General features: G+C 42.7%; 1 protein-coding gene, 1 long non-coding RNA gene and 1 pseudogene across 3 annotated transcripts; 1 reads left to right on the forward strand and 2 right to left on the reverse strand.

Moving 5' to 3' along the window:
* Window positions 1-7,603: 7,603 nt before the first annotated feature.
* On the reverse strand, window positions 7,604-17,485 carry LOC120693387 (F-box/LRR-repeat protein 15-like). Of its 2 annotated transcripts, none has more exons than XM_039976811.1 (17): window positions 16,672-17,485; window positions 14,316-14,583; window positions 14,081-14,213; window positions 13,596-13,695; window positions 13,309-13,506; window positions 12,946-13,216; window positions 12,732-12,830; window positions 12,562-12,650; window positions 12,347-12,446; window positions 12,084-12,254; window positions 11,721-11,873; window positions 10,472-10,632; window positions 10,188-10,386; window positions 9,321-9,784; window positions 8,809-8,872; window positions 8,156-8,245; window positions 7,604-8,072 (listed from the first exon to the last, which is right to left on the reverse strand). In XM_039976811.1, the coding sequence occupies exons 1-17, from the start codon at window positions 17,070-17,072 to the stop codon at window positions 7,995-7,997; spliced, it is 3,039 nt and encodes a 1,012-aa protein (XP_039832745.1). In that variant the 5' UTR covers window positions 17,073-17,485; the 3' UTR covers window positions 7,604-7,994. The 2 variants fall into 2 exon arrangements, with proteins under 2 accessions (XP_039832745.1, XP_039832746.1); XM_039976812.1 differs by having other exon boundaries at window positions 7,630-8,072; window positions 8,156-8,261; window positions 16,672-17,475.
* Window positions 17,486-19,451: 1,966 nt separating this feature from the next.
* LOC120688973 lies at window positions 19,452-20,340 on the forward strand (annotated as a pseudogene).
* Window positions 20,341-25,829: 5,489 nt separating this feature from the next.
* LOC120692959 lies at window positions 25,830-27,510 on the reverse strand. The gene is made up of 2 exons (XR_005682800.1): window positions 26,470-27,510; window positions 25,830-26,035 (listed from the first exon to the last, which is right to left on the reverse strand). It is a non-coding gene; the product is annotated as an uncharacterized LOC120692959 (long non-coding RNA).
* Between the last annotated feature and the right edge of the window lie 367 nt (window positions 27,511-27,877).

Here is a 27,877-nt window from a genome sequence, read left to right on the forward strand (position 1 = left end):
GCAGAATGGTTTTATGTGCTGCCCGTGTGTTCATTGCAACAATAATAAGGATTACTCATCTTCAAGAATCCTACACAGCCACATTTTCGCAAATGATTTCATGGAGAAGTATGTTTGTTGGACGAAGCACGGAGAACAGGGGGTTACCATGGAAGACAATGAAGAAGAAGATTTTGACGACCACTTTCCCGGGAATGCTGGAATCGGTGCATTCGATGACGATATTCCCATGGAAGAGCCCGAAGTAGATGTAGCAGAAAATGATCCCAGCGACGATCTAGGGCAGGCATTGCACAATGTGCAGCCAGACTGCGAGAGTGAAACGGAGAGGTTGAAGTTCCAGAAGTTGTTAGAGGACCACCGTAAGTTGTTGTACCCAGATTGTCAAAATGGATTGAAGAAACTTGGCACCACCTTGGAGTTGCTGCAATGGAAGGCGACAAATGGTGTATCCGACAAGGGATTTGGTGAATTACTCAAACTTGTTAAAAAATGCTTCCTAAGGACAACGAATTGCCTGACACAACGTATGAAGCCAAAGAACTTGTTTGCCCTTTAGGATTAGAAGTGCAAAAGATACATGTATGCCCCAACGACTGCATTCTCTACCGAGGCGAGTACGAGAATTTGGATGCATGTACCATATGCAGTGCATTGCGTTATAAGATTAGAAAAGATGATCCTAGAGATGTCGAGAGGGAGCCTCCCCGGAAGAGAGTTCCTGCGAAGGTCATGTGGTATTCTCCTATAATACCACGTTTAAAGCGTCTGTTTAGAAATAAAGATAATGCTAAGTTGATGCGATGGCACAAAGAGTAACACAAGAAAGACTCGATGTTAAGACACCCCGCTGATGGGTCGCAGTGGAGAAAAATAGATAGAATGTACCCTGAATTTGATTTGGATGCGAGAAACATAAGGTTCGGTTTGAGTACGGATGACATGAATCCTTTTGGTGAGATGAGCAGTGGTCATAGCACTTGGCATGTGACTCTTTGTATGTACAATCTTCCACCATGGCTCTGCATGAAGCGAAAGTTCATCATGATAACAATGCTTACCCCGGGTCCAAAGCAGCCCGGAAATGACATTGATGTGTACCTAAGACCATCGCTCGAATAACTCTTATTGCTCTGGGGCGATGAAGGTGTACGGATGTGGGATGAATACAAACAGGAAAACTTCAACCTACGAGCATTGCTGTTCGTAACGATCCGACGTTCCACAGCTCAGAGCCCAAAAGAAACAATCAATAGAGCCTCTCGTAGTGGGACAGACGACGCAAGAACAAGACTTTGTTACATTTTTGAAAGAATCAAACCTGACGGCGGCTCAGATTGCAGGGGGAGAAGATATTCCAAAGGCCAATGTGGTCGTCAAATGGACGTATGAGATCGGCAAAACTCTTGTACCCCCCAAAGTAGTGTCCGTGCTTCCAACACAAATGTATAAGCTGCACCAGCACTACATGCGTGCGATGGCCGATTGCATCTTCATGCAGGGCGCAAAGATTAAAGATGACGATTTCTTACGGGGGGAGGCCATTATATGGATAAACTGGGAAGAAATTTACCAACTACTCCATCAGGAGGCCCTCGACATATCTATGGTCAGCTTGTGGGTTCTGTAAGTATTTTACTCTCCTTACGTATTGTTTTGCATGATCTCAACATACTGATCCCTTGATTTATTCGGTATCATGTAGAATGGAGATACAATCTTGCAGGAGAAAGGGATACTCTCACCTCGGCTTCATCGACCCAATTACTTGTAATTGGAGGATTCTACGCGACACTGCCGATGAGCTATACCAAAACTTGTTCAAGTACATAAGCGTTCATCACAACAAGCAAATGATATTGTTTTCTTTCAACTTTGCGTGAGTGATTCCTTTCGTCTAACTCTTTCTATTCTGTAATCAAATTGTTTAAATCTTAACTACCAATAACTGCCTCCGTATAATCTTGCAGTGAACACTGGGTCCTAATTGTCATAATTCCCGAGAAGAGCCTACTCGTGGTTATGGACTCATTGAGGAGACCTCCAGAACAATATGAAAATCTTCTTAACATGATGAAAAAGTAATTCTACCACTACTCCGTCGATGACCGATAATTTGAATCACTTTGTTACTTGACTATAATTGTTCTAATCATGCACAGGATTTGGAAAGAATTCGCTAAAAATCATCCAGGCAAATTTGACAAGGAATTAAAGGTCAAGACAGATTTTGCGGTACGCACTTGGATGATTCGTTGCACGATTCATTAGTTTTATTATATATTCATGTAAATGCCTAATAATTTCTTCTCTCTTAAAGTGTATGAGGCAGAAACAAGGCACTGTATTATGCGCATACTATGTATGCGAGAAGATCCATCGTCTGGTAGGTCCTCCAAACGGCTGGACAGATTGGGAGGAGGAAGTAAGTAAAAAACTTGTTAATATTTGAACTCGTATTTTAATTAGTCGAAATTAATTATCCCCTTTTTCCATAGGTCGCGGAGATGCGCGATAAACTCATACCAGAGGAAAAGATTATGGCGATTCAAGAACAATTGTCCGGATTTACTGTTGAGCAAGTCCTCGATCCAAAAGACGAATTCTACTATGATGGACTATCTAATATTGACAAACACAGCAAATATGATAATATACGCATATATATGTAATTAAGAACGAATATACCTATGTAAATATATATGTGTGTATGTATTAAATTTCTAATTATGAGTATGTCTGTATTATATATATAAGCACTCCAATAATATATATATATATATATATATTTATATAATATTGGTCCTAGACATTTTCACATGTATATGTATAGATATGTGTATACATATATATATAAGTGAATTAATTTATATATGAAAACTATCTAGGACAAATATTATATAAGTAACTATATATATGTATATATTAGTGGAGACCATACACATTGAATTACAATACATAAGTTTAATTGAAATGCAAAAGTATAATTGAAATAGAAAAAGAATTGAGAAAAGAAAAACAGGAAAAAAAGGGTAACACCAACCGGGACAAAAGGGTGCACCAGCCACGTGGCGCTGGCAGCACCTTTTGTCCCGGTTGCCAGACCCGGGACAAAATGACCCCCCTTTTGTCCCAGCCTGGCGTTTCCGGTTGGGAAACCGGGACAACAAAGGTTTCCCAACCGGGACAAATTAGTCTTTCTGTAGTAGTGATGGGTACAGCTGTACCCCCAATCTTTTTTTTTTGCAAAAACATACCTCTGTATATTTTACATATGCAATGCCTTGTAAATATGAAGTCTAAGTGCTAAACGAGAGCGAAACAATCACAAATAGCCTGCTGTGCTATCCGCTAGGGCAGAGACAATATAATGTTCATATAATATTGAGTATTGATTTTGTTGTGGGAATGCAACCATCTTGACAAAGGTAATTTGAGTCTCAGTTGTGTTCAATCTATTCATTCATGTCCAATTCTATTAAGACGGAGAACGCTATGTGGCTCCTTCCAACTTAATTAGACCAACAGTTACAATCGTTCTAGTCTTGTTTATTTAATTTGTTGCTAAAACCACTATATATCCTTGTTGCTACTAGCTGGAAGCTGCGGCAAGGAGCGGGAGTGTTCTTTTACAATCAATCATGCAAAGATCGATTACTAAAGCTACTTTCTCGATGTGTTATCAACGAAGATGTTATATCAAATACTAGAATATCATGAAAAAATATGTTTTCCTACAATATACGATTTGATTTGATACCGTTTCACTCTCACAATCAATATCCTTTAGATTCTAGTGGACCATTTGTAGCCCTATAGTTAAAATTTTGGATCCGCCACTGCCTCCATTATAATTAGTTAGAATTAAGGGCTACTGCTGGAGCGAAGTAAATTTAGAAGCCCTTGTAAAATAGAGGCAGCCTTCATTTGGCATTTAGATGGTCTAATTTAGAGGTTGTTGCTGAAGATGCTCTAAATATGAGGTTAATGTCATGGTCTCGGATCTACAACAGTCGGTGGATCTCCGGATGAAAATCAAGTTTGGCTCGTGGGATGAGGCAATGACAACGTCTTTGATGTCATTTTTTTTCTTGACGTGTGCTTTGGTGGTCCTTAAATCTAGCTTTTTCTACTTTAACGGCATTAGGCGATCCACGCATCAAGTTTTTAAGAAGTCGAAAGATATGTTGGTTTGGTGCCGTGTAGAGACTTGCAAGGATTTTTTTTAGAAAAGGAAGAGACTTTGCAAGGTTGAAACATGAGCAAACAAGAAAGTTGAAACTTAGTCTTTAGTTTTTTTTAAGCATTTTATTTCTTGTATTTTAGTCCCTTATTAAAGGTCTAGAGTCTAAAACTCTCAAAATAGGTTTTGGATGTATATATTTACCAGATGAATATAGAGGCCAATTATTTATCTTTTATCTAAAAATAGTTTCGCCCTATAAACATCTTCTTACCGCGTGATAGCAACCCACTTTTCGTTGATAGTTGTATGTTCTACGGTCTATTGACAAAAATATTACGAATTTTGTATAATTATTATGTAGAGCATATCCGGAAGGAGGGGTGGGACGATATGGATTTATTTCTGTATTTGACTTGACCAGGTTTATATAATCCTAGATCATCCAAACAACTCATATTGGATGCATCAAATGCCAATTCAGAATTCTAGAATTCAATATCTACATCCAAACCGGGTGATATGTTGCCGAATGCTAACTTGCAGCAGAAATCGAACGCACATCTACCCGCCAGCTCGGGAACAAGCCCCAGAATTTCTTATCTAAGCTTTGCGCTGCCACAATGAAGCCTCCTATGCTGCACTGCACTGCACTCTACAACAACAATAACATAGTTTTTTCCCCAAACAAGTTGGGGTAGGTTAGAGATGAAACCCAAAAGAAATAAATTAAAAGTTCAGGCACATTGATAGCTAGTCTCCAAGCGCTCCTATCTAAAGCTATCGCTTTAGAGATATTCCAATCCTTAAGGTCTCTTTTAACCGATTCATCCCACGTCAGTTTAGGTCTACCTCTACCCCTCTTTACATTATCGACCCGCTCAAGAACCCCATTACGCACCGGCGCCTCAGGAGGCCTTCGTTGGACATGTCCAAACAATCTCAGCTGATGCTGGGTAAATTTCTCCTCAATTGGTTTCACCCCGACCCTATCCCGAATAACTTCGTTCCGGACTCTATCCCTCCTTGTGTGCCTGCAAAACCACCGCAACATCCGCATCTCTGCTACATTTAGTTGCTGGACATGTTGTCTTTTTATAGGCCAACATTCAGCACCGTATAACATCACCGGACGAATTACTGTCCTATAGAATTTGCCTTTTAGCTTTTGTGGCATTCTCTTGTCACAAAGGATGCCAGAAGTTTGCCGCCATTTCAACCAGCCAGCTGAAATTCTATGCCTAACATCTTCATCAATGCCGCCATCCTTTTGTACCACATATCCTAAATGTCGAAAAGTATCCTTCTGGATCACCACTTGCCCATCTAGACTAACGTCTCCCCCCTCATGCCTAGTCGCGCTGAAATCGCACATCATGTACTCGGTCTTGGTCCTACTAAGTCTAAACCCTTTCGACTCTAACGTGCGTTTTCACAGCTCTAACTTCCTATTAACCCCTGTCTTACTCTCGTCAACTAGCACCACATCATCAGCAAAGAGCATACACCAAGGGATCTCACCTTGTATATCCTTTGTGACCTCATCTATCACTAAAGCAAATAAATAAGAGCTCAATGCTGATCCCTAGTGTAGGCCTATGTTAATAGGAAAGTCAGTGGTATTGCCATCACATGTCCGGACAAACGTCGTCGCATCCTTGTACATATCCTTAATGAGGGTAATGTACTTAGTTGGGGCTTTGTGCTTCTCCAAGGCCCACCACATGACATTTCTCGGTACTTTGTCATATGCCTTCTCAAGGTCAATGAAGACCATGCACAAGTCCTTCTTCTGCTCCCTATATCTCTCCATCAATTGTCGTATTAAGAAAATCACATCTATGGTTGACCTTCCAAGCATGAACCCAAATTAGTTTTGGGTCACACTTGTCACTCTTCTTAGGCGATGCTCGATAACCTTCTCCCAAAGCTTCATCGTATGGCTCATCAGGTTAATCCCACAGTAGTTAGTACAACTTTGAACATTGCCCTTGTTTTTGAAGATAGGTACTAATATACTTCTCCTCCATTCTTCCGGCATCTTGTTTGACCAAAAAATGAGATTAAAAAGCTTAGTTAACCATACTATTGCTCTATCTCCTAGGCATCTCCACACCTCAATGGGGATACCATCAGGGCCCATCGCTTTACCTCCCTTCATCCTCTTCAAAGCCTCCCCGATCTCTACCTCCTGAATTCTCCTCACAAAACGTCTATTGGTATCGTCAAAAGAGTCATCTAACTCAAGGGTAGGGGCCCTCACTCTCCCCATTAAACAACTTGTCGAAGTACTCTCTCCATCTATCAATGATCTTATCATCCTTCACTAGCAGTCGATTTGTCACATCCTTAATGCATTTGATTTGGTTGATGTCCCTTGTCTTCCGCTCGCGGATCCTAGCCATCCTATAAATGTCATTCTCCCCTTCTTTCGTGCCTAGCCGTTGATACAGGTCATCATACGCCTTACCCTTTGCTACACTCACAGCTCGCTTTGCAACCTTTTTCGCTAATTTATAGCCCTCGATGTTGGCTGCACTCCTGTCAAGGTGTTGGCGTTTGAAACTCCTCCTTAATATCCCTTTGCACCTCGTCGTTCCACCACCAGGTGTCTTTCCCCTCCTGTTTGCCTCCACTACTAACGCCAAACACCTCTAAGTCCACCTTCCGAACACATGTTGCCATCTTTAGCCACATGTCATCTACGTCTTCTCCTTCTTCCCAAGGCCCCTCACCTAGCATCCTTTCCTTAAACGCTTGTGCCGCTTCCCCTCTAAGCTTCCACCACTTTATTCTCGCAATCTTGACACGTTTGTCCCGGTGGACACGTACCCGAATACAAAAGTCCACCACCACAAGCTTGTGTTAAAAGGACAACACACTCCCCAGGTATCACCTTACAATCTAAACAATCACGTCTATCCTCCTTCCTAGTAAGGATAAAGTCGATCTGGCTCGAGTATTGTCCACTACGAAACGTCACAAGATGAAATTCCCTCTTCTTAAACACGGTATTCGCTATCAACAAGTCGTAGGCTAACACAAAGTTCAACACATCCTCCCCCTCTTGACTCCTGCTACCATACCCAAAACCCCCGTGCACTCGCTCGAACCCTACATTAGTCGCACCTACATGACCGTTGAAATCTCCTATGAAGAATTTCTCACTGGTAGGCACTGTATAGGTCTTCCCAAAACTACATCTTGGTGCTCTCACTAAGGGCTACCTGCGGGACATAGGCACTGATCACATTCAAAACCGAATCTCCAACTACCAACCAGATTAGGATAATCCGATCGCCTTGCCTTCTAACCTCTACGACTCCATCGTTAAGGCTCCTATCAATCAAGATACCTGCACCATTTCTACCCGGAGTTGCTCCCGTGTACCTAATAACAATAAAACAAAGCTGTACAAAGTTGAACCACAAATCAAGCAGCAAAGCAATTTCCAAATCCTATCCAAACACGATTATTGACCATATAAACCGGGTACAGATCTGACTGCTTCATCGTTGCAATTACATGTAATACAAACAAACATGAATAGTCTGTTTTTCTTCTTTTTTTGGTCATCTCCGGCAACAAAACAGATCCAGCTAAAATACTTATTATAGCAGTTGAATCATCTGGAGAAATAGGATTGCATAGCCCCCTGGCTCATGATATACCATGCCATGCAATATACCGGCAATGCTTGGGTACTATGTACAAGAGCACCATGGAGGGCTATTCTTGACTTGCGCTTTTCCAAATCCTGACAGGCTTACTGCATGTATAGCACTCCTTTTATATGGTAGCAGACTCTGTATTATGAGATGAGGCTACTCTGGATGCGCTTGAGACTGGGACAGACCACACGGAGCCTGCCAAAATCCAGAGCATTGATCTGTGTACAAAATGGGTTTCTTAGAAGACCAAGTTTAACACAACACACAGGATTGGACTAGTGCACAAAATATGTTAGCTTACCTTTGGACAAGAATGTACATTAAGTATCTCCAACGCGCTACAAAGGGATATTGCAGATTCCAATTCCTCCTCTTGCAACATGGTGCATGCCTAGGACAAAGTGACACTACATCAGTTTAGTGGATGCAACAGTTGCACAGAAAACAAGTATATTGGGCGAAACCTGAACTGATACATGCCCAGCATTTTTACTGAACGATTAATGAAACCAAGAGAGACAAACAAGGCTTAAACTAAGGCCCTGTTTGTTTGCCCATGAGATTATATAATCCAGCTTAAAATCTGAAAAATAATCTCACAAGGAAACAAACACTCCATCTTATTGATCAGATTATATAATCTACACCCCCTAGATTATAATAATCCATAAGCTAACATGCTTATTTCAGATTATAGTAATCTAGACTTCAAATAATCTATGTTGCCAAACACCTCATAGATTATTACTCTCAAGTTTATAATAATTCAGATTATATAATCCATCACCTATAAGCAAGATTATATAATCTTGCTTGTAAACAAACAGGGCCTAAACCAACTGATGGGATTAACAAGTATCAAAGCGACAAGCAAACAAAACCAGAACCAATTCATTCACTCACGGAAGCTAGTGTTTACAACTTCAAAACAGAAGGTTGCAAGAAAATAAGTACCAGAAGTTGGAGATTGGTCAATCTTGGGCAATCAAGCTTCAGAACCTCCAGCGAGCTACAGTTGCTGAAACATAGAAGTAAATGTTGTAAGGGAAATTGAGTGGTTACCAGGGGATATGGTGTCCCCACCAAAAATACAATAACCCTGCATGTGACATGTCGGTGTGTTTAAAAAATGATAAAATAACATGTATGTCATACACCTAAACTTAAGTGTACCTTACAAGTAAACAATTTCAAATTCATCTTTGATATTGACATTCAAAAACAGTACTAGTGATGAAAACTGCCTGTCTATTTTGATCTTTGACATCTAAAGCGAATTTGACATTGCATTTTTGCTGGTTTATTTAATGTGTACTGAATACAAGCTTTTTTGACAAATTTTTGCAAACACTACATTTACTAGTGGGAACGTTAGAAAACCTAGATATGAAATTCTGATTTGTCGTAAAAACAATCAACACAGCATGGATAAAAATGGTAAGTATAGAAACGAACATGAATATTACCTCAAGTTTAACGAGTGAAGATTGGAGCACATCAAATCCACTTCCTTCAAGTTTGTTGAAAGATTAAGATTGATTTTGGACAAATGTAGAAAGTTTGCCATTGAAGGAATAACAACTTTCTTAATGTTTGGACATCCGGTACAATTGAGAACTTCAAGCAGACGACCAGATTGCTCACTGATCTCTTCATTCTTGGCTGGTGCACAATTTGGTGGGCAAAAATCAACTGGCATATCAACAGAACTGCAATCATCTGACCCGCACACCAATTCTTGCAAGTTTGTACATCCATTCAAGTTCACATTAACCAAATTTTTACAAAATGCAAGAAGATCTTCTATTGCAGTCTGCCCAATGGATGAGTAGGACAGATCTAACTCAACAAGAAATGGAAGAGCACCATCTGTGTAGAGGGCATCTAACGGTGAGTCACTGAGGTACTTGCAGGCTGAAAGCTTTAAAACCTGCAAAAAGATAACATTAGAACAAACTAAATCAATACTCTATTATTTATGTATGATGCTCTGCTATCATATTTAACAACTAATTTCCAAAATCTTTCATTTCCAATTAATTCCACGTAAGAAATCTAAAATGGTAGAAGGAATGGTACGAAAGGGAACTGCCACAGCCACTCCAATCATGAAAAATAAGAAAAACGTATACTCATTTTGTGTTGTTCACATAATGTTAACTATACACAAACATTTAAGGCAATACATGCAGGTATGATCATATGAATAATCAGCACAGAATAACTGTTAATTGTACAACAATGACACATCCATTTCAATAAGGTTTTCATTTTTAATTTACTATATTCCAAGATCCTCAAAGTAGTCTAAACAGTATCACAATCAATCCTACCTTCAACTGAGGACAACTGTCGAAAACAGGCTTCAAGTTGATCAAGAATGTGTACGACAGGTCAAGCAAAGTCAGCTTATGAAGACATTGCAAGGACGACAATCCATCGATGCCAATGGACAAGCATGATGACAGGATAAGATGTTCAATCAGAGGGCAAGCCTCTGCCATACGAGACAGGGAATCATCCACAAGCTGCCTGAACATGAAAAGAGAATGAGTACATTAACAGTAAACTACCAATCAATAACATCAACCAAAAATTTTGGAAGCCGCAGCACAACCTGCAGAAGGAGGCATCAAAGGATATCAAAAGAGGGCAATTGATAGAAGCCTCAGAAAGCACACCACAACCCTTCAGCTCCAATATGGACATATTTGGGGCCTCGATGCGAAGAATACTTAGTTTTGGACAAATTCCCAGATTTAGGGATTCAAGGCCAACCTACGAAAGAAGACATACAACCAATATCAGAATGTACATATATACTGATCGAAGAAATTAAAAGAGATATAATTACTTATTAACTTTAGTTTTATACTCCAGTATTTGCTTTCCATCGATATAAGTATATCCTTCCAATTCAGAACAAACAGAAAACCAAACGACCCTTATTTTACCAGATCCATTAGCCCCTTGTCTTCATATAAATGAAACAGTTATCACAACTTGCAAGTTCCTCATGAAGGAAATGTTATAAAACAAGATCATGTAGCCCATAAAATCACCCAATTACTCTACCTAGCTCCAATCCAATGACTAGTTATGAGTATTCAACATTAGGCAGTTGGTTTAGCAGATTCATACAGGTATAAATATAAATTCTCTTCTGATCATTCTAGCATCCATTGTCAATAATTGCACAGTTTCCAAAGCAGTATGCATCAAAAGAGACGCATAGCATGCTTTCAAGCATAACAAACATATCTTTTGAATTCAAACTTGAAATAGAAAAGTGGTTACAGGTCGGAGTAGAGCACACATGTCACCGAGCTGTACTGTAATCAGACAGATCAAACTGCAAGCCCAATAATGAACAACTGGAATCTTCTAATCAGAGTCATGTGAGAAGGTTGTGAAAGGGGTGATGCTCATTTTAACAGTGAACCAGGCCAATATAGTCTAGGGATAGGCACTCTTAAAATTACAAAAGTCATTGGGAACTTAATTCATTACAGCTCATATAATCAGTTAAAAGTCGAATATTTGATTAGCTATCAAATATCAATCAAAGATAAGACTGGAATGCTGGCCCGAATTTGTTCTGGCACAATAACTAGATTCTGCATCTCCTTATTTTACACCAGAATATTAATCCATCTCCCCCTTTTCCTACACTGTCCATGCCTCCATAGCTACACTGTTCAATAAGAATAAATTACAGGTTTTATTATATTCTATAGGCCACAGCATTGCCTAAAAATGCCACATCGTATTCTATCCAAGTGCTGAACACAAAGTTGCATCTAATATCAGCTAACAAGTTTGCTAACAGTTCAATATTGCACCTCAGAACTTATCAGTAGACTTACAGGACAGAATGCTGCACTTTGAAGGTGGTCGCAGCCATCAAGATTCACATTTTGCAAATTTGGGCATGAGAGTCTTAAGAATGTCATCGAGCGGCAACCAGCAAGAGAGAGACTAACCAAAGAGCTACTGTTCAGTTCCACAATGCTCAAACTCTGAAAAGAAAAATACATCATCAAAATTTCAGTGTAATAAATAGATTGGCACAAATATCTTGAAAATACATGAATAGAAGGAACAACTGAAAGCAAGAATTATGACAAAATAGTAAGAATGTGGAATAATACCGTAGCTCAGATGCATTTAAATAGCAAGATATTTTCTCCAACTTAAAGCACAAAGAGCATGAATGTAACACGCCATACCTCACAATTGTCAAGAATCAACGATCTGAGCATAGGGCAACCCCCTCCATCACTAAAGACTTCGCAAATTGCATTTGTTAGTGACTCACAGTCACTAAGATCCACATCGATCAAGTTGCGGCATTGCAATGTCAAGTTAGATAGGCTCTCTTGTTTTTGCAGCACCAATTTCTGTAGACATGCACCAAAGTAGCACTCAGTAACGTTCAGAAGTATTATCCATCAATACCATAACAAACTTTTCACGTAAACATAGAGATAACCTCAAGCGCAATCGATGTTATGCTAACACGATGAAGTGCTGAACATCTGGAAACTTTGATGTAAGAAAGGACAGGGCTTCGCAAATTCAAATCAGCAAACCTAAAATGAAGGGCAATACAGTATTATATTATAGTAAACAATAACAATTGATTTTAAAAAAACAAAAACAAAAAATTGAAGACAAATTTATAATGCAAAACAAGTTTCTACTCACTTGCGTAAGTGAACAAGACTTATGTTCTTAAGATTTGGCAAATCCAATGACACTGATGTCAACAGGCTGCAGTTATCAAGTTGTAGCGCCTGCAACAAGTGTCAAAGAAGCTCCTTTAGTTCTTTCATCAGAAAGTTTACAAAATTGTGCCAAAGAAACTGAATCACTACCTCAAGCAGACGGCTATAAGCTATTGCAGCAATGGAAGCAGATGTAATTCCTTCACAACTTAGCAATCTCAGGTCTATCAACATAGGAAGCTTCACAGACTTCATATCAGAACCCCGCCAAAAAAAAAAAGTCAGGTATTATTTTTTTGCTGATACTTGTATGCAGAATTTGTTGAAGACATAAATGAGAAACAGAACACAGAATAAGGCAAACCTCAAATGAAATGTTGGGGCAGTTAGATGCATCAAGAACAGAAAGATTTGGACATGAGCTAGCTATGTCACGCAGTGTCTCATCAGTAACACAAGCGCAAGATGACATATCTAGTTTTGCCAACAACGGGCAAGCTGTAGCAGCTTGACGAATTGCATTGTCAGAGAGCTTATGGCAGGATTGGAAATCCAATTCAAGCAACTGAGGACAGTTGAGTGATACATGAGCCATGCCAGTTCGCCTCAAAGACAATATTTGAAGTTGGGAACATCTGGATGATAGAGTAACATATATTAGAAAGACGACCCATGTAGCTATGTTCATAGACTACCAGAAAAACAAAAGAAAAAAAAGGTAAATCACCTGACAGATATTCTGAGTGCACGGCACTTCAAAATTTGAAGCTCACGCAATCCGTCATGATTAACAGTAACTTCTTGGATGCCACTCCCAAGATAAGCATCAGTTACTGTTAAGGTAGTCAATAATGGGCAGGCAGCCAAAGCTTGAAAAAATGATTCTCCTAGCTGTCCCTTGCCCATTGTTAATGTCTTCAGATGCCTACAAGATACTCCTTTCGATGAATACAATAAAAGGACAAAAGAAATAGCCAGCAATAGAGAAAGAAAGTGAGGGAGAAGAGGCGAGACCTTAAAAACATTATTGCTTCCAGCACTAGCATTTCTGCATTTATGACACCATGCAAATTGAGTTCCGTTACATTCTGGTAACGACGGCAAATATCGACAACTGCAAGAACATAGTTAAACACAAATAGCATCAAGTAAAAATTACGTGTGATCACAAAGAGTGATGAGTAATGATGAGGATGGATAGATTTTCTGCGCACGCTATAGCCTATCAAAAACAACAAGATGCTTAATTTGGATGAAAAGTGTAGTAATGTAATTCATATTTATTAATTAAAAAGTACAAAATCAATGTCATAGTCCTCAAACTAAAAAGGCTTTGTAGGTATTTTCTTACAAATTGAAGGTCAAGTTTGAAAGTGAAGTCAACATGACTGTTATTTGCAAAACGTGAGGTGGTAAAAAATAAATAGAAAGCAAACACTATTCAGTACAACTATGAGCAAAGTGAGATGGAAGAAAATAAAACCAATAAAGTGACTTACAGTTTTGCAGAGATATCCTAGTGTTCTGGAATTTCAAACACTTCCAAAAATCACCATGCACACTAGCAGATCGCCACTGTTTGCAGGCAACGCCGGCACTGCATAAATCCTTCTGACCCAAGAAAGAGAATATCTGCCAGGGAAAACCTAAGAAATTAGTACATTTCAAATCACAAAAAAAATCAATCATTACCTTCATACTATATAAACAAGGAAAAAGGAACTCTGGCCACACCAGGTGCAGGAGATCATCAGACAGATCCATTTTTATTCCAACTTCTTCAGAATTTCTTCCACCTGAGTTTTCTGCATCATCAACTAGCTCATTATTGGCATTTCTTGCGCTCTCACTACCACCATCATTTGGGAAAAGTGACAGGCCAAATTCCAAATCATGTTCTGGGAAACGAGACAGCTTGAAATGAACATGTTCATCGGAAACGGGCAAAAATGATTCAGAGCCAAAGGGAGTGGCACTGGCACCAGAATGCTGTGGGCTTTCTCTGCAAAATATAAGAACCTATCAGCATAGCTCAAAATGTATTCACCGACATGTCAGCCATGCAGTAATCACTAAGCACTGATGATGATCAACAAGAGAGGAGATAATTCTCCAACGATACAATAGATGTGACTTTCTTGTGCTCCTTACTGATCGTATACATAGTATAGCTACATGATAGCATCTCTTGCATAGTTCAACAAGAAACTATCTAGAACAATTCTAAATATCACAAAAAGTTGCTCATTTTACAACATAAGAAACAACACAATAAAGTTAGAAATGAAAAAACAATATATTGTACAGTCATATACTTACATGAAAGAAAGACTGAAAGGTCGGAACTACCAAAAAATTTATTTAACATGGCCTGATCCATCTATATCTATAGAATGTCATGAAGCGCCGATCCTTTTAGGTAATGTTTGGTTGGGGAGACGATTGGAGGGAACAGTGCCGTCCTTTGTTTGGTTCCCGGACATGGGGTCGTCCCAACGAGCAAATATTGTCCCAATATCCGGGACGGACTCGTTCAGCAAAAATAGTAGACGAGCTCATCCCAATCCAACATCGTGACTTCTCGTCTCGCATTCCCTTCGGCGTCGCGCTTTCTCCCGGTGATCCACTGCTCCCTGTTAACCCCAACCTGGTTGAAGCTGGACCCCGATGGATGGGCAGCGACGAGCACAAGCGACGGATTCTATTGGGCAGCAGGCGATGCGGCTCCGATTTGCCCAGCTGCACAGTGAATGAGGCAATGCTGGCTCCGAATCAGGCGACGGAGCGAATCAGGTGACGCCAGCTCCAAATCAGGCGGGCAGCAGCGCGGTGAATCGGGCGGTGGTGGACCTCCTGGAGGCCTCGCTGCTGCTGCTAGGGGAGCAGCCCCTGCTGCAGTGCTTTGAATCGGGCGGCGGCATGGTGAATCGGGTGGTGGCGATCTCCTGGAAGCCGCACTGCTGCAGGAGCAGTGGAGGACAAGAGGAGGGGTGGCAACCTCCCAGCAGCCACGCTGCTGTGGCTGCTGCGGTGGCAGTGGAGGTGAAGACGAAGAGGAGGGGAGGCAACCTCCTGGCAGCCGAGCATGCGGCTGCAGCAGGCAACTGCACTCTGGAAGGGGAGAGAAGGGAAGGGGAGGGAGAAGGATAGTGCATGACAGGTGGGGCTCACAAAACGGGGGCTAACAGAACAAGAGCAGGCAGATCCTCATCCCTCCAACCGAATAAATAATAGAGTCATTCCATTCCTTCGATCTGGGATGGAACCATTCTATCCTACCAGGCTCTCCAACCAAACACTACCTTTAGGAGTGAGTATGGGAAAAACTTTTTGCGATTAATCATTTTGCAAAGAATCTGCAAATCAGCATACTGCCTTTTGTCTAAGGGCTACAAGCATACTACAGTTCTGAGCATGTGAAAGCAGAATCTAGTCCTTTCAAGCATACAGTCAACTTATTTCAATTATCATCTTATATGTATCTTCATGATGCAGCACAATGCCATGCGGCCTTAAGGAAAGGAAAATTAACTTGAACAAGGAGGTAAACAGACTAAATGCCCTACAATAGATTCAACATGCTCTAGGTCTCTACAATTCAAGTGCCATGTCACCAAGGCCCAGTAAAGTTTGAAGTACTGTTGTCAAACTTGTCATAGCAGGAAACATATGCTTATACCCAAGATGTCTACAGCAAGCACTTTCTCCATTGATCCATTTTTGGGTTCTTTTTAGGGACAATCACTCAATTACAGGGCACATGCACGAGGAACTACATGACGCCTTGGATATCGTTACTAAAATGGGCAGTGTTTCACATGAAAATCCGAAAATGCACTACTCGAATTCGCATGCAAGCGGCCAAAAACCATATCCTAGGTATCTTCCATGTGTATGCAAAAGAACAAGACCTTACGTTAGGATTAAATATCAACTATGCCATGCATGAAGCCTAGATACTTTTCAGTTTCACCACCCAGGTTTTCTTAGAACTACAATCAACATTCGTCAAAGAAAGGCTTAAACACTAAACAGAACTCCTTAGCATACAAAATACTCAAAAAGCAGAGGAATTTTCGCATCAACTTACTCGCCAAAGTGCCGCACTCTGAGCCGTTTATTCTGCAGATCTCTGTCTTCATCCTCATCGTCCATGTCGCCCCACTCAACATCCACACTGCCACCAGCATGGGGGCCGTCTAGGATAGCCCCCAACATGTCGCGGAACGCGAGAGACGGGATAGGTTGTCCGCCGGAGGCCCTTTCCCCTGCCCGCGAGCTCCCAGCGGCGTCGGTGTTCCACTCCGGCAGAAACGTAGTCCAGTTGAGCGACCGGGGCGCGGGCTCCTGCCGCGGCGGGAGGTGCCAGCCCCGCCGCCCCAGCGACAGCCCGAGTTCCAGCTCCTCCCGCACCTCCTCATTCCTCTCCTCCTCGTCACCGGCGCCACCACCTGCGCCCTCCACGCCCTTCATCCGCCCCCCATCCGCCATGCCTTCAAGCCAAAACACCAAAACCAAACCCTAGAACCACCCCCGGCGCCATTTCCGGCCGCCCGGCCCCCGAATCCGCCTCCCACACACGGAACTCGACGGAACTCACCCTATTCCATACCACACCACAGCGAATTCCACCGGATTCGGTCGAATCGGCCCGGGCCGATCCCGCACGGTGACAGCTGCTGCTGGCGCGAGCGATCCGGAAGCGGTATCCGACGAGGTGGGCGGGATGCGGTTGCTCGTCACGTTCGTACACGCGCGCTCGGATGGGGGCGGGCGAGACGGGCGGATCTGCGCGCCGCGGAGACGGCGGCGGTGGTGGTGCCCGCAGGCTCGCGAGCGCTCAGGGAGAGATGGGGGCGGGCGAAGAGAGGAGGGGTGGGGGATTGAGAGGGACGGCTCGGACCGGGGGAGTGGTGGGGCGCGGCCGTTTTGTATGGTGCGGTGATGTAGGCTGACGGGTAGGGCCGGACGTAACGGGCCCCAGGTGCCAGTGACGCGTCGTTTTCCGGCGGGCCGTGCTCTTGCGTGGGCTTTGCGCTTGCTCAGTGCGCCTCGGGGCACGGGATAGTTTCTCGCTCGCAGTCGATGACCGGTGGGGCAACGAGTTCGGAGGATGCTCCTCGGTGTGGCGTATGGGAGGGTTAGGTCACTGACATGTCGGTCATCCTTACCAGTTTGGTGGGCCCCGCACCATGGATGTGTTCTCTTGTGTAGTTGGTGAGCGGCCATTTATTCCGGCACCTTTCTCCATGACATGTGGGGTTAGAGTGGTGGGGCAAAATGTCAGTGTAGATAGATTCTGCTCTTCGCTTGTTTGGGTAGACCTGAGTGACGTGGGCTTTGACTGCCAATCTGCCCACGAGACAGGGAAGGGACAGGGTGGGCCCACTATGTCTCTCGCTTGGTTATGCTACTTGCAGTAATGTTTGAGTAATCCTGTACCAAGGAGGCCCCACCTGTCATCCAGCATGTGCCTCCGCTGACCACGGTCTTGGTCTGCTGTGATCTCTGTTTGATAGGTGGGGCAATTCTCTGTATGGCGCTGCAACAAATGTCAATCCCCTCTGTGGCCCTCAAGAATTTAGACTCCCTTTTTTATGGCCCTGTTTTCATTTTACATCCCTTCTATGACCTTGTTGTTATCTCTTCATTATCTCTCAATTAAGTAGGTGTGAAAAGACCAAAATAACCTTAGCACAAATCACAGATATGAGAGAGAAAGAAAGGAGTAGTTTAGTTGTGGTAGGAGGCCAGTATAAAGAAATTAAGATTTATACATCTTAGGCAGATGCGAGGAAAAGCAGAGAAGGGATGGGTAAGCTAACATGTCATAGAGAGCATATAATCTGACCCCATGTACAAATCATATCTAACATGTATGATGTTGGTAATAGCAGGATATCATGAATCAAATTTCTAGTTTTTGAACACATTAGAGAGATCACCATGCACAGCAACATAAAAGATTCACATTCAGTAAGTTGAACATAGAGTTAAGATATCTAATAAGTTCAACATTACATTATAGAGCCTACATTATATTAGGTTCAAACACTTCACTTATATTACATGATATACATGTTCACATACAACTCCACAAAACGAGTGAATACATAAGCACAACTAAGTTGAGTCTGAATCCATCATGTGAATTAAATCATCCTACACGCATGAGCAATACTGTTCTATCTTTCAATCTTCTAAAAATCTTTAAAAAACACATGTAATCTGTTGTGCATACAGGAGACTAACCCTTGACAATCTAGATGCCACAGCGGTGAAGGCACACTGCTTGGGCCGAGCTGCCGCCTCCTCAGAGCCCGCAGCTGTGAAATCAAGCTGCTGGATGGTGGACATAGCATAAGTCTTCTATACCATAAGGATCCTAAATAATTGAAAGTCACATCCACCTAGAAAATTCACACCCACCCCTCATGGGGTCCCCACCTGTCGGGAAGGTGAACGACATTGAAAGTGTGGTGACGAGGAAGAAAACCACTCTTTGTAAAATGTTTCCTATGATTTGGCCCTACTTTTCTCACCGGACTTTTTACTTACCCACCCTCTATACCGAGAATACTTTCCTTGTTTAGCTCTGAGACCCTCAAAAATGATTCCATGTTTTGCTCCACGTCCGTTCAAAATTGTTTCCATATAGCCCGTGCATTTATTTTCTTTGACTCAAACCATCCCTTCCATAGCAACGTTGTCATCTCTTCGTTCGACGATGCTGGCACTTCGTAAGGTTACACCCAGCCGCCGTCACACTCGTCCTTCGCGGCCAACCGTCCCGCGTGGCCGCCGTCGCGAGCGCCGCCCGGCCACCGTTGCTATCCAGCGCCGACTGAGTGCACGGTGTGGGACACACTTATGGCCATCATCGACGAGCGATTGGACGCCGCCAGGGAGGCACGTGGCTACGTCACTAACCTGCTAGGCCTTGTGCTCGAGGCCAACGCCGGCGGCACTAAGAGGATGATGAGCATGGACGAGATCATTGATGAGTGCATTGTGCAAGCCGTTCTTCTTCAGCCACGACTGTGCACCTCCTCACCTGGGCCATGTTCCTCCTTGGTACGCACCCCGAGTGGCATCAGCGACTTGGGGGGTGCTCTGGGAGTGCGGTGGCGCCGAGACGCCCCTCCAGAGTGATACCCTCAACAAGCTCAAGCTTGCACCACGCCTTTTTTGTTTGCTCGCAGCCGCTTGATCGATTCACTAAGGCTGGCAATTTGCAGGTGATGGTGGTGTTGTATGAGACGCTTCGGCTGTATGGTGCAGCGAGCATGATTGGGCGAGTGGCAGCGGCGGACGCGGACATGTGCGACTTGAAGGTTCCTAGGGGCACCGTCCTAACCATCCCGATCGCAACGCTGCACCGCGACGAGGAGGTGTGGGGCGTGGACACCGGCGGGTTCAACTCGCTCCGGTTCTATGACGGTTCTGCCCGCAGTCGTGCTTTGGGCAAGACTTGGCGATGTTGGAGGCGAAGGCCATGCTAGCTCTGGTCCTGCAGCGGTTCCCGTTTGAGGTGGCGCCGGAGTACGTGCACGCGCCGACTGACTTCCTAACACTGCAGCCGCTGCAGGGTTTCCCCGTTGTGCTGAAATTCTTGGACCTGTCCACCTCGGAGTGCCTTAGCCACCCCAAGGCCGCCGTGCGGGGAGGCAAGGGAGCCGCAGACAACGCTCATGTTTTGTTCGACAGAATACCACCTACGTCACTGCTGGAGAATGTCATATTGGTACCAGCACGTTAGTGCCGGTCCAATAGGAGCCGGCACTAACGTGCATGTACAGTACAAGGCGGGCACGTTAGTGCCGGCTAGCAACACCAGCCGGCACTAACGTGCCATCCCCCAACGGTTCACTCGCATGCCACAACGGTCATAAGACACGTTAGTGCCGGCTGGAAAGTCTAGCCGGCACTAACTTGGTCAATTACAAGTTAGTGCCGGCTGGTAGTTCTAGCCGGCACTAAAAGTCCACACTTAGTGCCGGCTAGAACCACCAGCCGGCACTAAATTGCCCTGTATATCAGGCACTCCTTCTTCCCCAGCCCGACCATTTCATTTGGCCGAGCTCCTCCTCTCTCTCATGGCGTGTTAGAGGGGAGGTGCTGCCCATTTCCCTCCAAATTTGTGAGGATTTCACCCATCCAAGTGCACCAAAGGTTAGTAGCTTCTTCCACCCTTCTTTCACGGTGTTTATTCTTTGTTTCATGCTTTCTAGATAAAGAAAATAGTGATTTTAAGGTTGAGGAAAAATGAGCATAATTTTCCGATTTGTTCATTAATTTGAGCAAAATAGAATCGATTTGTTACTTTTTAGATAAGGTTTTCTAGATAGTTTGACTATGACACATTTAGAGTAATTTTTTTGAATTATTTCACGGGGACATGTGTACATGTTATAATGCAAAATTTTAAGAATTTTAAGGATGAGGGAAAATGAGCATGATTTATTAATTTGTTCATTAATTTGAGCAAGGTAGAATTTATTTGTTGCTTTTTAGAGAATGATTACTATATAGTTTGACTATCACACATTTAGAATGATTTTTTTGAATTATTTTATGGTGACATGTGTATATGTTATTGTGCCAATTTATTTTGCTATTTAGTTTAAATTTACTAGATATGTGGCCTATGACACACTTACATTTTTTTTGAATTACTTCATAGTAACCTGTTTTTAGGGATAATGAGCATGATTTTTTTAATTTGTACAGATGGACCGGCAATGGATGCACGGAAGCCGGAGCACCTCGGCATGGATTCAGGGTTTAGATTCTTTTCTCAAGGCGGCAATGGCAAATAGATCGCCAAAGGGTTTAATGTGTTGTCCATGCAGTGTTTGCGAAAATAAAAAGGAATTCCGAAAAAGAGATACTCTATGGAATCACCTGGCCTTGAATGGATTCATGAGTAACTATACCCTTTGGACCAAGCACGGCGAAGTTGGAGTTATGATGGAAGATAATGAAGAAGATGACGATGGTGATAACAATCTTCCAGATTGGGCATGGGTTCATGAAGCAGGTGGCTTTCAAGATGAACCAATGGACGAGGGTGAAGCAAATGTTGCACAAGAGGAGCCACCTGACGAGCTAGGTCAGGCGTTGCTTGATGCACATAAAGACAGTGAGACTATGAAGGAGGCATTAAAATTTGAGAAGATGTTGGAGGATCACAAAAAGCCGTTGTTCCCTTGTTGCAAACCGGAGCAGAAGAAGTTGGGTACCACGCTGGAGATGCTGAAATGGAAGGCAACTAATGGTGTCACCGATAAGGGATTTGGTGAGCTATTAAAGATTGTAAAGAACATGCTTCCTGAAGGTAATGAACTGCCGTCAACAACATACGAAGCTAAAAAGATGGTTTGCCCTCTTGGATTGGACGTGCAAAAGATTCACGCATGTCCTAACGACTGCATCCTGTATCGCGGCGAATACGAGAATTTGGAAGCTTGTCCTGTTTGCAGCGCATTGCGGTATAAGATCAGGCGAGATGATCCAGGTGATGTTGATGGGCAGCTGGTAAAGAAGAGAGTTCCCGCAAAGTTGGTGTGGTACTTCCCTATAATACCACGTCTGAAACGCTTTTTCAAAAATAAGGATAACGCTAAGTTGATGCGGTGGCACAAAGAAGATCGTAAGGAGGATCACATGATCAGACACCCAGCAGATGGGTCCCAGTGGAGAAATCTTAACCGAGAGTATCCTCAATTTGACAACGACCCAAGGAATATAAGATTTGCTCTAAGTGCGGATGGAATGAATCCGTATGGTGAGTTTGGCAGCGCTCATAGTACATGGCCCGTGACCCTATGTATGTTCAACCTTCCTCCTTGGTTGTGCCTGAAGCGTAAGTTCATCATGATGACGGTGCTTATAGAAGGGCCAAAAGAACCTGGCAACGACATTGATGTGTTCCTGCAACCCTTGATGGATGATCTCTTACTACTCTGGAAAGAAGAAGGTGTACGTGTGTGGGATGAGTATAAACAGGAGTCCTTCAACCTCCGAGCTTTGCTTTTTGTATGCATCAATGATTGGCCTGCACTTGCAAAACTTTCGGGACAGTCAAACATGGGATACATGGCCTGCACCCACTGTTATGATGAGACCGATAGCATTTATTTGAAACACTGTAAGAAGTGCGTATACATGGGCCATCGCCGATTCCTTCCTACCGATCACCCCCTAAGAACCGAAGGGAAGCATTTCAAAGGAGAACCCGAAACTCGTCCTAAGCCTCTGTTCCGTAATGGAAAGCGTGTATTCTCGATGATCAAGAATGTGAAGGTAGTATTTGGAAAGGGTCCCGGTAGCCAACCTGTTCCCAAGGATGACCAGGGACATGTTCCAATGTGGAAGAAGAAGTCTATATTGTGGAACCTACCTTATTGGCAAGTCTTACAAGTTCGCAACGCAATTGATGTGATGCATCTGTCGAAGAATCTTTGCGTGAACCTACTAGGCTTTCTGGGAGTGTATGGTAAGTCAAAAGACACTTTGGAAGCAAGGCGCGACATGCAGCAGCTAGCTGGGCGACAAGGCTTGCAACCCGAGAAGAGAGACAAAGGATGCCACTATTTAAAACCTGCTAGCTATAATCTGAGCAAAGAGGAGAAGGAAAGTATGTTCGATTGCTTGAATAGTATCAAGGTCCCGTCTGGGTACTCCTCAAATATACAAGGCATAATAAATGTGAAAGAGAAGAAATTCCAAAATTTGAAGTCCCATGACTGCCACGTCCTGATGACACAATTACTTCCGGTTATACTGAGGGGTGTTCTACCGGAAAATGTGAGATTGGCAGTTGTAAAGCTTTGTGCGTTCATGAATGAAATTTCGCAAAAAGTAATTAATCCAAATAATCTAATAAAGCTGCAGAAAGACATTGTCGAATGTCTTGTCAGCTTCGAGATGGTCTTCCCACCTTCCTTCTTCAACATTATGACACACCTTCTAGTTCATATTGTGACAGAAATAACTATCCTGGGTCCTGTTTTTCTACACAATATGTTCCCTTTCGAGAGGTTCATGGCCGTATTGAAGAAGTACGTGCGTAAACGTTCTCGCCCAGAAGGATGCATTGCTAAGGGCTATGGAACAGAGGAGGTCATTGAGTTTTGTGTTGACTATCTTCCTGATCTCAATCCGATTGGGCTCCCTGTGTCACACCATGAGGGGCGACTAAAGGGAAAAGGCACACTAGGAAAGAAATGTAATGTGAACATCCCTTGTAGTGAATTCAGCCAAGCGAACTTCACGGTTCTTCAGAATTCATCCAAGGTGGCTCCATATATTGACGAGCACATGAATATTATACTGTCTGAAAATCCACAGAAGAATCTTGCTTGGATTACACGCCAACATATAAAAACTTTTGACGGCTGGTTCAGACGAAAATTATTGGGCAAAAACACAGTTGATCAAGAACTTCAATGGCTTGCTAGGGGACCATCAATCACCGTGCAGCAATACCAAGGGTACGAAATCAATGGGTATACATTTTACACGAGAGCTCAAGACAAAAAAAGCACCAACCAAAATAGTGGTGTCCGTATGTGTATAGTAAACAGTAATGGAGAAAAGAACAATTACTATGGTGTCATAGATGAGATATGGGAACTTGAATATGGACCCATAGTTGTCCCTCTGTTTCGTTGCGAATGGGTGGTTGGAGGAGGCGTAACGAAGGACCGGTATGGGATGACCATAGTTGACTTTAAAAAGATTGGATATAAAGATGAACCATTCGTTCTAGCCAAGGATGTGACACAAGTGTTCTATGTGAAGGATATGTCGAGCAAACCGAAGAAAAAGTCGGATAAGACGCCTGAAGCAGACAAGGCTGGAAATGAGCCGAAACGGCACATAGTTCTTCCAGGAAAAAGAAAAGTTATTGGAGTTGATGATATTTCGGACAATTCGGAAGATTATGACCAGATTGATGACCTTCCTCCATTCTCAGTTGACGTTGACCCCAGCATCCTCTTATCCAAAGAGGACATGCCTTACTTACGCCGTGATCACGCGCAAGGCACTTTCGTCAAAAAGAAGATCATCAATGTTGCAGTAGATAATGATAATGAGTAGTAGTTTTATATAAATTATATATTGTATTTTCTCATTAAGTGATGTAATGTAACACATCGTGTCGTATTTATCTCAATTCTCGATACTATTCATGCAATTAGAACACAATATCATCTTCAGATAATATTATATTTTTGCATGGTATAAATATTATTTACTTTCACTAATTTTGCATTACTAGAAGCGTTGAAACATTAAATTACAAATAAATAATCAAGTAATTTGCGAATTGATTACATCATTGTATAAGCTATTACTGAAAAGTTTTTTGAATATTTTTGCATGGATAAAAATGAAATATTTTCGATTTATTATGAATAACAGAAGCATATATACATATAAACCGTATAAACTACACATAATTGATAATGCAAGCATATTCATTCATTTACTTCAATTACTATTTATTGTGTAGATATAATTAACAATATACTTAAAAAATCAAGACATCAATTTTTGTTTTGTTAATCTAATTATTAAGCCTATTACGAATAAATTTATTAATATTAAAGATTTTGTGTAAAAGAGAATTGGGGCGGGCAAAATTTGGTTCGCGCCAGGTGGGACAGGTTAGTGCCGGCTGGTAATTCTAGCCGGCACTAACGTACGAACATTAGTGCCGGCTAGAATTACCAGCCGGCACTAACATGGCCAGATGACGTCACAGATGGCATGTTAGTGCCGGCTGGTATTGTTAGCCGGCACTAACCGAGCACTCCCCCCATAAATCCCTTCTCTCCCACACTTCACAAAATTCAGATCGACGTTCGCCGCCGCCCCCGTCCCCGGCCGTCCCTCCCCCGCGTGCGCCGCCGCGCGTCGTCGTCGACCTCCCCGGCCCGGCACGCCGTGCCGGCCGCGCAGCACTCGCGTCCCCCGCCGCGCCAGCGCGAGCTCGTCCCCCGGTGCCGCCCCGACGCCGCCCTGCCCCAGCCCGCGCGCTGCCCCGACCTCGTCGTCCTCGGCCGCGCCACTGCGCGCCTCGTCGTCGTCGCCGCCTGGTGCCTCGCCGGCGCAACCTCGTCCCGGGGCCGCCCCGACGCCGCCCCAACGCCCTGCGCTTCACCGGAAACGGCGCCGGCCTCCTCTTCGCCCAATCCCAGGTAAAGCTCTTGCTTCTTGTCTCATAAATATTTTCTAAAATTTGAGTGAACAGATTAGAGGAATATGCATTCCTTAATTCAGTGCAAATACAAAAACAGTCATCACTATACTGTTTTTTTAGACAAACAATCACTTGCACGGTTCCAAGAAAATTCAAAAGATGGTTTAGTGTGCCAACAGAAATGGATGAGAGGGAGGAATCCAATTGCTCAATTATTTCACTGGCTGTTTTCCATTCCCGTAGCCTGTTGCAGAGCATCAAAGGTCTCACTAGTTAAACTAGCAACAGTAGTAACCTCTCAAAAGAAATAGAACATCAAAGATGCATGAAAACAAGACAAAAGCATGACATGATCTAGATGATAATAGCTAAAGGTGCAGACTGCAGAGGCTCACTTTCTATAACTGCAAATGCTCAACAAGTCCAAAAAAAGGAGATGCCACTGAATTACTGAACTACATTTGAACAGAGTAAGCAAACAAACAGACCTGATAGCCTCAAGCATCAGTTTGTGAATTAAAAAAATTTGATCTAACAGAAATAAGAGAGATCTCACCTACCACAAGGTTTTATCCTGCTATCTCAAGTGGTATCATAATAAATACAATTGTAATACAAAAGTTCATCTGCATAATACTATTTAATGTGGCAGAAACTAGAGATGGTGGATAAACATACATGCTGCATGAAGCTATTATCTCAAAATAAGCCTTTTGGTTCAACGGTATCTGTTTTTGCTTCATGAATTTCATCAACTGTAGGACCCTTTCAGGTTGGCTTCCATTATTCAATGCTTCCATGAGGGATGAACATACAATGTGCATACCAAACCTGTGTGTCCCACTACGAAGTTGCTGGAGCCCCAAATTAAAGTCACATGGATAGCTGCCCAAACCAAATGAGTGAGGCGGCACTTGGAAAAAAACTGTCTCCTTTTGTCAGTACGATAAAAGGAGAACTTTTACTACCCTGCCAATTTGCTTAATGAGGATGCAATGTCTTTTGTTAAGATTATTACCCCTCTTCGAAGATTTCGCCAAAAGATTTTCATTTTTGCGGAGCTTTTAGTTTCTAGAGATGTTTGTTAATGTTTGGGATCTTATCATGGATTAAGGCTAGTAGTGTGTGTTGACATCCAAAATTAGTCCGACTCAAAATTAGATCAAGAAATATATATAGAGAATATCTTAATCCATGGTTTATAAATGAGGAAAATTATTCTTCCGAGAAAAATAATGCACTCTCTTTGTTTTTTATGCTCGGGGCTTATGCACTCTCTTTGTTTTTTATTGTTTCAGGCAGTGGAAATGGATCCTACGGACAACCAAGACGAGTTAATGCACGAGCTCATTCGTGGTAGTACTGGGCACATAGCTCCAGAGTTTGATGAGGACGAGAACGATGGCAGCCAATTTTTAAACTTGCATTATCATGGCGACGAGGAGCAAGATATTAGTGGGGAGGAAGAAGGAAATGTCGAGGAAGCCGAGGTATAAAAGTTTAGTGATTCTTTCAGGCATCAGGATAAACGTTTTGTCAATATATATGTTAGGAGCAAGATATGTTAGGTAACTATTTGTGTTATGTTGCTAGCTTTGTTGATGATTTCAGTCCTTGTGTAAGGAGTCGTGCTCCAGCTATAAATTCTTATGAATGTTTCAGTCAATAAGTTACCTAATATCATGATAATTTTCGATCTGGAACCCTTGCTTGCGGGTTATGAAGGTTACGCATACCTGCCGCGACGTCCACTAGTTGCTAGCAACCCGCTTGATAAATTTGCGATTCTTTCAGGCATCAGGATCGACGAAGCCTAAACGGAAACGTGGCTCTAAGAGGAAGATGGTAGGATGTACGACCATCACGGAGATCAACGAAGCAACCGGCGAGCCACTAGCCCCTGGTCAAATTAAGACAACATTTGTAAATCAATTGGGATATCTTGTTAGGGAAAGCGTCCCCATAAAGTATAAGCTTTGGAAGAAAAATAAAGTCTCTGATCGACCTGAAGATATCGTGCCAGATTCAGAGAAAGATTTGTTATGGAAAGAGGTGTCGTTGCACTTCAACTTTCCCCCAGGCAAAG

The sequence above is a fragment of the Panicum virgatum genome, chromosome 9N (genome assembly GCF_016808335.1).
Source record: "Panicum virgatum strain AP13 chromosome 9N, P.virgatum_v5, whole genome shotgun sequence".
In the NCBI taxonomy this organism is placed as follows: Eukaryota; Viridiplantae; Streptophyta; class Magnoliopsida; order Poales; family Poaceae; genus Panicum; species Panicum virgatum.

What these genes read in the sequence shown, in the direction of transcription:
- LOC120693387 (XM_039976811.1), bottom strand. Translation starts at nt 17,072, where the DNA reads ATGGCGGATGGGGGGCGGATGAAGGGCGTGGAGGGCGCAGGTGGTGGC. An exon ending in CTGATGATCTCCTGCACCTG is followed by an intron (nt 14,214 to 14,315) that starts GTGTGGCCAGAG and finishes TTTCCCTGGCAG; the next exon opens with ATATTCTCTTTCTTGGGTCA. An exon ending in TAGGATATCTCTGCAAAACT is followed by an intron (nt 13,696 to 14,080) that starts GTAAGTCACTTT and finishes ATGTTCTTGCAG; the next exon opens with TTGTCGATATTTGCCGTCGT.